This window comes from Somniosus microcephalus, chromosome 5, assembly GCF_052327205.1.
Source record: "Somniosus microcephalus isolate GS21.2 chromosome 5, FLI_Smic_1.0, whole genome shotgun sequence".
In the NCBI taxonomy this organism is placed as follows: Eukaryota; Metazoa; Chordata; class Chondrichthyes; order Squaliformes; family Somniosidae; genus Somniosus; species Somniosus microcephalus.
This window is the reverse complement of record NC_140991.1, coordinates 317,677,480-317,690,670: the sequence shown is the minus strand read 5'-3', so window position 1 is coordinate 317,690,670 and position 13,191 is coordinate 317,677,480. Positions and strand designations below refer to the sequence as shown.

General features: G+C 49.6%; 1 protein-coding gene across 2 annotated transcripts in view; it reads left to right on the top strand.

The window, feature by feature from the left end:
* The window catches only part of slc6a20 (solute carrier family 6 member 20), a 114,969-nt gene that overhangs the window by 45,487 nt on the left and 56,291 nt on the right, over positions 1-13,191 (top strand). For both annotated transcript variants that reach the window (XM_085989291.1, XM_085989290.1), the window contains exons 6-7: positions 1,915-2,156; positions 10,267-10,429. In XM_085989291.1, the coding sequence (XP_085845417.1) occupies positions 1,915-2,156; positions 10,267-10,429 (405 nt within the window). The remainder of the gene's footprint in view (positions 1-1,914; positions 2,157-10,266; positions 10,430-13,191) is intronic.

Here is a 13,191-nt window from a genome sequence, read left to right as displayed (position 1 = left end):
ATCAGGACACGTGTGGCGTTGCTCAGATGCAGGTTGTAGACTCCTTCGTGGCTGCCCCCCAAATTTTATCGGCTGCTTGGCATATTCCCAAATGCCCCCCATGAAGTGGTTCGAACTGGCTTCCTGGATATCAGGTCACGTTTCCTGCAATTCCAACTGCAATAGCTTCTCTTCACTTGTACCCTGTGCGTCAGAGTGTCAGTGGGCCGCACCCTCGCCTCTGAGTCAGAAGGTTGTCGGTCCGTAGTCCCACTCCAGAGACTTGAGCACAACAATCCAGGCTGACACTCTCAGTGTAATGCTGAGGGAGTGCTGCCCTGTCGGAGGTGCCGTCTTTCGGATGAGACGTTAAACCGAGGCCCCGTCTGCTCTCAGATGGACGTAAAAGATCCCACGGCCACTTTTTCGAAAGAAGAGCAGGGGAGTTATCCCCAGTGTCCTGGGGCCAATATTTATCCCTCAATCAACATCACTAAAAAACAGATGATCTGGTCATTATCACATTGCTGGTTGTGGGAGCTTGCTGTGCGCAAATTGGCTGCTGCATTTCCCGCATTACAACAGTGACTACACTTCAAAAAGTACTTCATTGGCTGTGAAGCGCTTTGGGACGTCTGGCGGTCGGCTGACACCTCGGGGTAATTTTTCAGCGTTTTATGCGGCAGCTTCACATTTGAGGTACGCGGAAGACTTCGCATTTCGGACCTGAGCTAACCCAAAACCTTAGGAGTTCAGTGGGACTGAGGAAGAAAGAAAAAAAATTCACCCTTTTACAATCTTAAGGGCAGAATGGAATCCTCCGTCTCCGGCCAAGTTGTCACACGTCATCCAGCTGGATCTGGAAACTAGGATTTTAGGAATTCAGACTTGGCCGGGATTCAATAGAAGGTCAACTAGTCACCCCTACTCCCATAAGTGGATTAAATCTGCCCTAAAAAGCATAATAGTGAAGGAATATCCAGGAAAATTACAGAATAAAAAGAACCAACCTAAAGGGCAGTTATCAAAACTTAATGTACCTCAACCGTGGAAATGTGAAGGACATTCCATGATTCACAGTTGATTAGAATGTCAATGGCAGTTGTGACACTCAAGAAATAAACGCTTTGATCAATTACAGTGGCCTCTTTTTTAATAAAATTCTATTCTAGTTTATTCTGTTTATTGCATGCCTTTTAATTGGTGGGTTTAAAGGACCCCGTATTTTGAGTGGATCCCCCCTGTCACTTTAATTCTCCGCTCCACTCCCGCTCTGACCCCTCTGTCCTCGGCCTCTTGCATTGTTCCAGTGAAGCTCAGCCTAAGCTCGAGGAACGGCACCTCATCTTTCGATTCAGCTCTTTACAGCCTTCTGGACTCAACATCGAGTTCAACAATTTCAGACCATAACCACTGCCCCCATTTTTTCGGACAGCTGTTGATGATTCTGCCATTCCCATTTACACCTCCTCTCGACCCGTCTTTTGTTTCTTTACTTGTCCCATTACCATCTCCTTTTGCTTTGCACCATCATCCCTTTTGTCATTTAATCTCTCCAGCCTTCCACCCTATCACAGACCTTCCCTTTTGTTCTTTCCTCCCCTCCCCACTTTCCCCGCCCCTGCACTTGCTTAAAAACCTGTCACATCTCTAACTTTTTCCAGTTCTGACGAAGGGTCTTCGACCTGAAACTTTAACTCTGTTTTTCTCTCCACAGATGCTGCCTGACCCGCTGAGTATTTCCAGCATTTTCTGTTTTTAATCCCTTATTTTGTGTGTCCTTCCGAAGTTTAGAATGATGATCAATTTTAATATTGCTTAGCTGTTTCTGAAACGCGACAGTTAATTTTCAAAAACACCCTGTAGTGTACAGTTTACACTGGCTAACGCACGATGTGCTCACTCTCACACGGAACCTTGTTTTGCCGTTCCCAGATTGAGCAGCTGATGGACCCAAAATCCTGGATTGACGCGGCCACCCAGATCTTCTACTCACTTGGCCTGGGATTTGGTAGTCTGATTGCGTTTGCCAGTTACAACCAGAGAAACAACAACTGTGAGAAACAAGCAGTTATCATTGCTTTAATTAACAGTCTGACATCCGTATTTGCCAGCGTTGTCACTTTTTCCATATATGGTTTCAAAGCTACGTTTAATTATGAAAACTGCCTTGACAGGTAAGAGTATGTTATAGGGAGAGTCTCACTCGTGCGCTCTAGCACTCCTTCCTTGCTCCTTGTTTCTTGTTCTCTATCTTCCATTTTTCCTGCACTTTCTCATGTCTAGCCTTCCTCGCTAGAATCTCAAAACTGTTTATACCAGTTTAAGTACTGTAGAAAGAAAGGCTTGCATTGCTCCAGCGCCTTTCACGACCACCGGACGTCCCAAAGTGCTTTACACCCAATGAAGTACTTTTTGAAGTGTAGTCACTGTTGTAATGTAGGAAACGCTGTAGCCAGTTTGCGCACAGCAAGATCCCACAAACAGCGATGTGATAATTGACCAGATAATCTGTTTTTAATGATATTGATTGAGGGATAAATATTGGCCAGGACACTGGGGAGAACTCCCCTGTTCTTCTTCGAAATAGCATCATGGGATCTTTCACGTCCACCTGAGAGAGCAGATGGGGCCTCGGTTTAACGTCTCATCTAAAAGATGGCACCTCTGACAGTGCAGCACTCTCTCAGTACTGCCCCTCTGACAGTGCAGCGCTCCCTCAGTACTGCCCCTCCGACAGTGCAGTACTCCCTCAGTACTGCCCCTCCGACAGTGCAGCGCTCCCTCAGTACTGCTCCTCCGACAGTGCGGCGCTCCCTCAGTACTGCCCCTCCGACAGTGCGGCGCTCCCTCAGTACTGCCCCTCCGACAGTGGGGCGCTCCCTCAGTACTGCCCCTCCAACAGTGCAGCACTCCCTCAGTACTGCCCCTCCAACAGTGCAGCGCTCCCTCAGTACTGCCCCTCCGACAGTGCAGCACTCCCTCAGTACTGCCCCTCCGACAGTGCAGCACTCCCTCAGTACTGCACTGGGAGTGTTAGCCTAGATTTTTGTGCTCAAGTCTCTGGAGTGGGACTTGAACCCACAACCTTCTGACTCAGAGGCGAGGGTGCTGCCCACTGAGCCACCGCTGACAGCAGCAACACTTAGCTATGTGTCCAAGTCTCTACCTGTGACCATTTACAGCCAGCCAGACGTGCATGCATGATCGCTACAAGGCCATTCAGAATCGCCCTCGCGTTCCCCCGACCCATCCGCTCCTTGCTAGCTCACTAGAAGGACCTCATCTGCATTCGGCAGCTCCCCAGGAACTCACCAAGGAGAACCCATTAGGTAATGGGAGCTGTGACAATCTACATGTGTGGATTTTCAGTGGGATGGCCAGCTGCTGGTTTGGAGGGGGTGAAAAGTATATAATTTACTCAGCTCCCTAAGTGAAAGAAATAATATACCCTTGTTTTGAAGTATAATATGATATTGACACAAGCGGCCCAGACACATACAGAATAAGCAACAAACTCCATTAATAATATCAAGTAATGACTAGAATGGGCCGATACTCTCTGGAGTTTAGAAGAATGAGAGGTGATCTCATTGAAACATACAAGATTCTACGGGGGATTGACAGGGTAGATGCTGAGAGATTGTTTCCCCTGGCTGGAGAGTCTAGAACCAGGGGTCACAGTCTCAGGATAAGGGGTCGGCCATTTAAGACTGAGATGAGGAGGAATTTCTTCACTCAGAGGGTGGTGAATTTTTGGAATTCTCTGCCCCAGAGGGCTGTGGATGCTGAGTCGTTGAGTCTATTCAAGGCTGAGATCGATAGATTTTTGGACTCTAGGGGAATCGAGGGATATGGGGATTGGGCGGGAAAGTGGAGTTGAGGTCGAAGATCAGCCTCTCTCTTAGGCAGTCCCTGGGAACCGAGGATGACTTGCTTCCACATTAAATATGAGTTCTCAGGTGACTGATGAGTCCAATGCGGGACCTACAGTCTCTGTCACAGGTGGGGCAGACGGTGGTTGAAGGGGCGGGTGGGTGGGGTGCTTGGGTTGACGTGCGCTCCTTGCACTGTTTGTGCTTGGCTTCCGTTTGCTCCCGCGAAGAGACTCGAGGTGTTCGGTGCCTTCCCGGATGCTTCTCCTCCACTTTGTGCGGTCTTGGGCCAGGCATTCCCAAGTGTCGGTGGGGATGTTACACTTTATTAAGGAGGCTTTGAGGGTGTCCTTGAAGTGTTTCCTCTGCCCACCTGGGGCTCTCTTGCCGTGCCGGAGCTCCGAGTAGAGCGCTTGTTTTGGGAGTCTCGTATCGGGCATGCGGACAATGTGACCCGTCCATCGGAGCTGATCGAGCGTGGTCAAAGCTTCGATGCTGGGGATGTTGGCCTGAGCTCAGCCAAGATCTTAGTGAATGTCGGAGCAGGCTCGAGGGGCCGAATGGCCAACTCCTGCTCCTAATTCTTATGTCCTTATTTCAATGAATGTCAACATATGAATGTTTTTTCACCATTAAGTTTTGGTGTGCATGTTTAAAGATGTTGTGTAGCATCTCACACACTCCACTGATGCATTCTGTGCCTTTGCAGCACTCTTAAAGGCACTTTCTATTCGTATGAAGTGTCCCGGGGAGCAGTGATGAAACAGAGACACACAAGCCCCACGTAACACTCTCCCCTGTTTCATTCAACCCCTCCCAGTTCCATTCAACCCCTCCCAGTTCAGGCCTTTTGGAGGCCAGGCACTCATGATAGCTAGAAAATCTCACTCTGTTAACTGGAAAAACAGGCCCCAAAAATCCTGGGGACACGACCCCAGTAGTTAGAACCTCCACCGCCAATTTGTGGGATCGCTGGGAGAGACCCGATTGGCATGGGCAAGGCAGAGGCCCAAGTGCCACTGCACATCTTTGGTGCTTGCCTACAACTGTAGGCAAAGGACTGCTTCGGCCCCAGTCCTGGCATAAGGGGACCAATTAAGAATTTTTAAAGAAAGATTATCTCCCTTTCTTCGCTAGTTTAGACCACCACCCCAGCAGGGCAAGCTTTCACCCACCAGTACACCGCCTGTCACTTGACCTCCTGGCCTCCAGCATTATACTGGCTCTCAAGCAGGAGCTCCTGACGTATGGAGATCTTGCACCTCGCTGACAGCATTTGCCTTGCACGGGGCAGGCAGTGGTTCCATTCCAGCACAGCTGGTTCGCTGCTGTTTTCCAGTTACTCTCCCACTGGAGGTACGATGGGAGAATGGTGGGACCACTTGCCTGGATGAGCGCAGCTCCAACAGCACTCAAGAAGCTCAACACCATCCAGGACAAAGCAGCCCGCTTGATTGGCACCCCATCCACCACCTTAAACATTCACTCCCTCCACCACCGGCGCACCGTGGCTGCAGTGTGTACCATCTACAAGATGCACTGCAGCAACTTGTCAAGGCTTCTTCAGCAGCACCTCCCAAACCCGCGACCTCTTCCACCTAGAAGGACAAGGGCAGCAGGCGCATGGGAACACCACCACCTCCAAGTTCCCCTCCAAGTCACACGCCATCCTGACTTGGAAATATATCGCCGTTCCTTCATCGTCGCTGGGTCAAAATCCTGGAACTCCCTCCCTAACGGCACTGTGGGAGCACCTTCACCACACGGGACTGCAGCGGTTCAAGAAGGCGGCTCACCAACACCTTCTCGAGGGCAGTTAGGAATTGACAATAAATGCTGGGCCTTGCCAGCGATGTCCAAGTCCCAGGAGCGAATAAAAAAACATTGTTGTAGATTCATTGTTCTTTGGGAAGCCTCGGAAAATGTGGATCTCTTGATCCGTTGGGTGTCCGGAGGTCAGGCCTTTTACAATAGACAGCACCATCACCTCCAAGTCACGCACCCTCCTGACTTGGACATATGCCACTCTTCCTTTGTAATTTCTGGGTCAACGGCACCATGGAAAGATGATCAGCACAAGGATTGCAATGGTTTGAGGAGAAGTCTCACCACCACTCAGGACAACTAAGCATGGAGAAGGAATGTTGTCTTGTCCATGTTGTCCACGCCCCAGGAGTGCCATTGAGGACACTCCTTCAATGTAATAGTGTCAGATGACTGTTGAAGGTAATATACCACTCTAAGGCCTAGAAATTCACTTGGGCGCGGGCAGCTCGCTCGCGCCCAAAAGTTAGCACTGGGCGGGGAGGCATTAGCGCACGCCGTATATTCGTCTTCTGCGCCCCAATTCGGAAGCGGGCGCTATACCAGGGTGTGCCCGCCTCCGTTTGGGGCGCTGCAACTGAATATCGGCGCGCTAGTTGCCGCAGCGCCACCCGATGCGGTGCGGCAGGCTGCGGTACTGCAGGCCTCCTCCTTCTCTTAAGGGGGAGGTGCCTGCAACGGCCGGAGCCCCGATCGCGAGTGCCGGCAAAATAGCCCGGCACAACGGAGAAGTGCCGGGCTCCACGGAAACCAGCCGGCAATGCCGCGGGGGGGGGGGTGGAGGAGGCCGGGGAAGGAGGTGCGGGCAGGCGGCCGCCGGAAAAGTGGCCGGCTGCACCTTCAGCTTTAAAGCGCCCCACTATGGCAGCAGGACGGCCCCGTTTTCTGTTCGCTGTTTGCGCCCGCTTCGGAGGAGGCGGGCGCAAATAAATATGGGGATCGGCGCGGTTTCGGGGCGTTACGGGCCACCGCGCACACCGATGACGTCATCGGTCCCGGCGCAGCGCTAACAGCTACCGCCGCCAATACTGCTGCACTCAATTTCCGCGCTACCACCCCGCCGGCGCAAAAGACCTCTTTAGGCACTAAGTGGGCGCAAGGCCCACTGAATTTCTAGGCCTAATTGTTTTGAAAGCATTATCTTTGTAGTTTGATCGAAGAGCAGTCAATAAACTGAGTAACTTCATTGCATAACATGTCTTGAGAAACCTGAGTCAGCTGCATAAAAATATACACAAATGAACCATAAAATGATTACAAATTAGCAAACAACAACAACAGCTTGTATTTATATAGCGCCTTTAATGTAGTAAAACACCGCAAGGCGCTTCACAGGAGCGTTATCAAACAAAATTTGAAACCGTGCCACATAAGGAGAAATTAGGGCAGATGGCCAAAAGCTTGGTCAAAGTGGTAAGTTTTAAGGAGCGTCTTAAAGGAGGAGAGGGGTAGAGAGGCCGAGAGGTTTAGGGAGGGAATTCCAGAGCTTAGGGCCCAGGCAACAGAAGGCACGGCCACCAATGGTGGAGCGATTATAATCAGGGATGCTCAAGAGGGCAGAATTAGAGGAGCGCAGAGATCTCGTGGGGGGGGGGGGGGTTGTGGGGCTGGAGGAGATTACAGAGATAGGGAGGGGCGAGGCCATGGAGGGATCTGAAAACAAGGATGAGAATTTTGAAATCGAGGTTTTGCCTAACCGGGAGCCAGTGTAGGTCAGCGAGCACAGGGGAGATGGGTGAACGGGACTGGGTGTGAGTTAGGACACAGGCAGCCGAGTTTTGGATGACCTCAAGTTTACATAGGGTGGAACGTGAGAAGCCAGCCAGGAATGCGTTGGAATAGTCAAGTCAGTATTAGTAAACAATCAAGTTTGAGTCACGTATGTTTTACACCACACAGTGCAAATGATTTGAAATCAATTTTTTAATGGTTGTCATCAGATCGGCATTTAAAAAAATTAATTCACAGGATGTGGCATCGCTGGCAAGGCCGGCATTTATTGCCCATCCCTAATTGCCCTCGAGAAGGTGGTGGGGAGCCATCGCCTGGAATACAACTGAGTGTCTCGCTGGGCCGTTCCAGAGGGCAGTTAAGAGTCAACCACATTGCTGTGGGTCTGGAGTTACATATCGGCCAGACCGGGTAAGGACGGCAGATTTCCTTCCCTAAAGGACATTAGTGAACCAGATGGGTTTTTACGACAATCCGGTAGTTTCATGGTCACCATTACTGACACCAGCTTTTTATTCCAGATTTATTTAATTAACTGAATTTAAATTCCCCAGCTGCCGTGGCGGGATTTGAACTCACGTCTCTGGATCATTAGACCAGGCTTCTGGATTACGAGTGTAGTGTTTAGTGCGTCATACTGCTACGTTCAGGAGACTAGCTATTTGAAGGCATGGGAGGAGGCGGCGAATAGTCATAGAGTCATAATGGCACAGAAGGAGGCCATTCGGCCCATCGAGTCTGTGCCGGTCGACAAAGAGCTCTCCAGCCTAATCCCACTTTCCAGCTCTTGGTCCGTGGCCCTGTAGTTTATGACACTTCGTGTGCATATCCAAGTACTTTTTAAATGCGATGAGGGTTTCTGCCTCTACCACCCTTTCAGGCAGTGAGTTCCAGACCCCCACCACCCTCTGGGTGAAAAAAGTTCTCCTCAACTCCCCTCTAATCCTTCTACCAATTACTTTAAATCTGTGCCCCCTGGTTATTGACCACTCTGCTAAGGGAAATAGGTCCTTCCTATCCACTCTATCTACGCCCCTCATAATTTTATACACCTCAATTAAATCTCCCCTCAGCCTCCTCTGCTCCAAAGAAAACAACCCCAGCCGATCCAATCTTTCCTCATAGCTAAAATTCCCCAGTCCTGGCAACTTCCTGGTAAAACTGCTCCATAGTGCAATCCCATCTTTCCTGTAATGTGGTGACCATAGTGGCCTCTGGGCAACCAGGTGTGGCCCACATCCCACGTCTGTTTAATCAGAGTCCCGTCCCCTAACGATGCTCGCCTGCAGTTTGCCCCTGGAAGTGAGGTCAAAGGTCAGGATGCGCCCACTGAAACACAGCCAACCGTCTCCGTAGCCTGCCCCAATGTTGCTGCGACGTCAGGCACCCAATTCTCCTGCGCTCCTGCCTCTAGCGCAAACGGCGGCTATCCGGGTTCTCGCGGGTCATCAGGCCTGCGCGTCTGGTGGAAGCTTTGCCGTGGAATTTAAATGCTAGTGATTTTTTTTTTAAAAAGAAGAGGGAGGCAAGTGAACGTAGTTTGAGCCCATTGAGTAGACAAATACAGGAAACTCTTCTTTATCCGGGACCGGCGTGGTGCCGGTTGATCAAAAAGTCTGGATTACAGAGAGGTATACTTACCAAGGTACGAGAGCCCCGTACACGGCCACAGATCCAGGCGTCCCTGTTGCATGGCCACAGGTGCAGGAGCCCAGGTTACACGGCCACTAATATATAGTAAAACTTACCCGAACCTACTCCTGAATTTTGCCGGTTAAGAGAGATTTCCGGATATTTAGATGCCGGTTAAGAGAGAGTTTCCTGTAGTGTAAGTTCAGAGAAAATAGCACAAATCCCCAAGCTCTTCAAAGAATCTTAGTCCCCTGCCACCTGAACTTTGACCAGCTGCATTCGGGCACAACATTTTATTGGTAACAGACGGCGGGTTATTCCGTAATAAATCTGAAGCCGTTCTGTGCATGAGGGAAGGAAGGAATAGAAGGATCTGCTGATGGGGTGAGATGAAGCAGGGGCGGGAGGAGCCTGGTGTGGAGCAGGAACAGCAGTGCATGGCCCCGTTGGACCGAGCGGCCTGTGTGTCCGCCGTACATTCTGTGTAATTCATTAGCCCTTAACGTCATCAGCGCGCGATCATTCTGATGCACAAATCAACTATAAACCCACTCCACCTGCATAAAGAAAGACAGACTTTGTATTTCTATAGCGCCTTTCACGACCACCGGACGTCCCCAAGCGCTTCACGGCCAATGAAGAACTTTGTGAAGCGTAGTCACTGTTGTAATGTAGGAAATGCGGCAGACAATTTGCGCACAGCAAGCTCCCACAAACATTGTGTTTTTAGTGATGTTGATTGAGGGATAAATATTGGCCCCAGGACATAACTCCCCGGCTCTTCTTCGAAATAGTGCCAGGGGATCTTTCACGTCCACCTGAGAGGCCTCTTTTTAACGCCTCATCTGAAAGACGGCACCTCCGACAGGGCAGTGCTCCCTCGGTACTGCACTGGGAGTGTCAGCCTAGATTGTTGTGCTCGAGTCCCTGGAGTGGGACTTGAACCCACAACCTTCTGGACTCGGGCGTGTGTGCTGCCCACTGAGCCACGGCTGACACTAAAGTTGCACCGCAAAGTGATTATCGAGAGTGGATAGCAGGAAGTGGTTTGGAGCCTGTAATCTAATCAAGAGGACAGCTATAAAAGACTCTTATCTTGCCTTTAACAGTGCGTCGCTGTTTAGTAATCACTCCTGGTTATTGTTTTACCCGTGTGCTAATTTTGGAAAGTCACTTTGCAATTGCTTAACTTTGGAAGCTACAAGCCGTGTCTCTCTAATTACAGGATGATGCTACTTCTCACAAATACCTTTGACCTGGAAGAAACGGCAATAAAAGCCGACACTCTCAATGAGTGGACTATGTACCTGAACACCACGGAGCCAGTCAAATTTGCTGCCATTTCTTCACAGGTCGAAATCTGTAACCTGCAGGCTCACTTGAGCACGGTAATTAGTTTGCTTTTTGAGGGCGGGATTCCCTTTAACAGCTTAAATTTTTTTTTAATTATTATCGGCCCGGAATTTGCGGTTGGGCGAGGGTGAACTGTCAGCGGTGGCCGCTATTCCGCCTCTGAAACTGACCGCAACTTCGGGATCTGCCGCCCGCACAGAACCGGCAATCAGTGAAACCTCTCAAATCAGGGAAACTGTTCAAAACTTTGGCTCTTCCGCTGTTAAATACCCCACTAATAGTCAGACCCTTTTGGATTCGGTGTAACTGGGTTTTAACAGCGTATTTATGGCTGAGCACAGGTTATGGCTCCCGAAAAACTCATTTTAATTTTGTCTAGTGTCAAATTTATCCATTTTAATAAGTATTACAAGTTTTTTTAAAGTTTGTTCATCTTTATTCCAGTTTTGCCTTTTCCCCGTGTGAGAGCCCCAATCTTTGTTTTTGCTCTCTCTCTAACATTTAAAAAAAGTTAGAATCAGAAGAGCTTACCTGTTAAATCTGTGAGTTATCTAGTTAATTAAGACACAGACTAATTAATAACAATCAAAAACAGGTCTTTACTGGTTGGAGGTAGGGACTATTCTGAATACAAGATTACTGCACAGTGCTTATATACCGGTGTGTTCACCCCCGGTATTACGTCTACAGCAGCCTGAGAAGTAGTACATCTCTTAAGGTGGAACAGGCTTAAGCTCTCTTAAGGTGGAACAGGTTACATACACAACATTACCCACTTCCTGGTTCGCTGACTGGGCGAATTCTGCATTGTGATTGGCTGCTTGTTGACGTCACAGCAGCTCACGCTAGGGATTCCCCATTAACTTGCGCTGATTCCAGTTGCACGTCAGGAAAAGCCGAACTTCTCGCCACGGAGAGATCGCGAGATCCTTGCGCTGACCGCAAATTCCAGGCCAGTATATATGTATGGACTTAGAGAGGAAAGTATCTGTAGGCTATCTAACTGTCCGATGCAGGACAGCTGTGCCTGGTTGTGTTGTTATCGAGCAAGTGGTTCTCTGCAGGGGTTGCTGAAAAGTGCTGAGCAGCGGCAATTCTGGCTGTTAGAGGGGGAGTTTTTTTCCCCACTAGCCCTTGGACACTAAAGTTCACTGCAGCACTGAACCTTGCTTCTTCTCCAGGTGAGGCCCCCTCACTCAGCACAGTTGAGGAATTAGACCTCGAGGGGGCCTTCTTGTTTTGTTCGGCTTGGCCCCACACCTCACCAAGATGCTGCGAGTCTCATAGAAACATAAACATAGAAGATAGGAGCAGGAGTAGGCCATTCGGCCCCTCGAGCCTGCTCCGCCATTTAATGAGATCATGGCTGATCATCCAATTTCAGTACCCTGTCCCTGCCTTCTCCCCATATCCCTTGATCCCTTTAGCCTTAAGAAATATATCTAACTCTTTCTTGAATATATTTAACGAATTGGCCTCAACTGCCTTCTGTGGTAGAGAATTTCACAGGTTCACCACTCTCTGGGTGAAGAAATTCCTCCTCATCTCAGTCCTAAATGGCTTACCCCTTATCCTTAGACTGTGACCCCTGGTTCTGGACTCCCCGACCATCGGGAACATCCTTCCTGCATCTAGTCTATCTAGTCCTGTTAGAATTTTATAAGTTTCAATGAGATCCCCTCTCATTCTTCTAAACTCCAGCGAGCATAAGCCCAATCGACCCAATCTCTCTTCATACGTCATTCCTGCCATCCCAGGTATCAGCCTGGTGAATCTTCGCTGAACTCCCTCCATGGCAAGAACATCCTTCCTCAGATAAGGCGACCAAAACTGCACATAATACTCAAGATGTGGTCTCAACAAGGCCCTGTACAACTGCAGCAAGACATCCTTGGGGGGCGGGGGAGAGCTCTGGGCGCCTGGCCAACAACCCCTCACCCTTCCAGAAAGGCCGACCCGAATGGCGAGTCTGCATTACGCCACTTTGATATGCTTGTTTTCAGGTGGCCAAGTGTGGCGATGGTAGTGAGGATAGCCCAGGAGCAATCTTCCATCTCGCCCTTCTGGATATGACTGCGGGCGTTGTGGTGGGGGGAGGGGGAGGGGTGGGCAGGAAAGCAACGAGAGGAAAAATTGTGGAAGAAGCAAAGGTGCGTGCCTCTCATTGGAGGGTACACACCCTAAAAAACAATTCTTAGAAACATAGAAGATAGGAGCAGTAGTAGGCCATTCGGCCCCTCGAGCCTGCTCCGCCATTCAATGTGATCATGGCTGATCATCCAAATTCAGTACCCTGTCCCTGCTTTCTCCCCCTATCCCTTGATCCCTTTAGCCTTAAGACATATATCTAACTCCTTCTTGAATATATTTAATGAATTGGCCTCAACTGCCCTGTGTGGCAGAGAATTCCACAGGTTCACCACTCTCTGGGTGAAGAAATTCCTCCTCATCTCAGTCCTAAATGGCTTACCCCTTATCCTTAGACTGTGACCCCTGGTTCTGGACTCCCCCGCCATCGGGAACATCCTTCCTGCATCTAGTCTGTCTAGTCCTGTTAGAATTTTATAAGTTTCAATGAGATCCCCTCTCATTCTTCTAAACTCTAGCGAGTACAAGCCCAATCGACCCAATCTCTCCTCATACGTCATTCTTGTTGTACACTTAACTCTAGCCCGGTGAGGAAGCACCTTCGCAAGCCAGTGTTTGCCATTAACTGACTGGGATAACTGTTCCTCCGATTTCAGACCCTTCCTGTGGATGAGACTTGCCAGCACTTGGCACCTTTCTGACGCAGTAT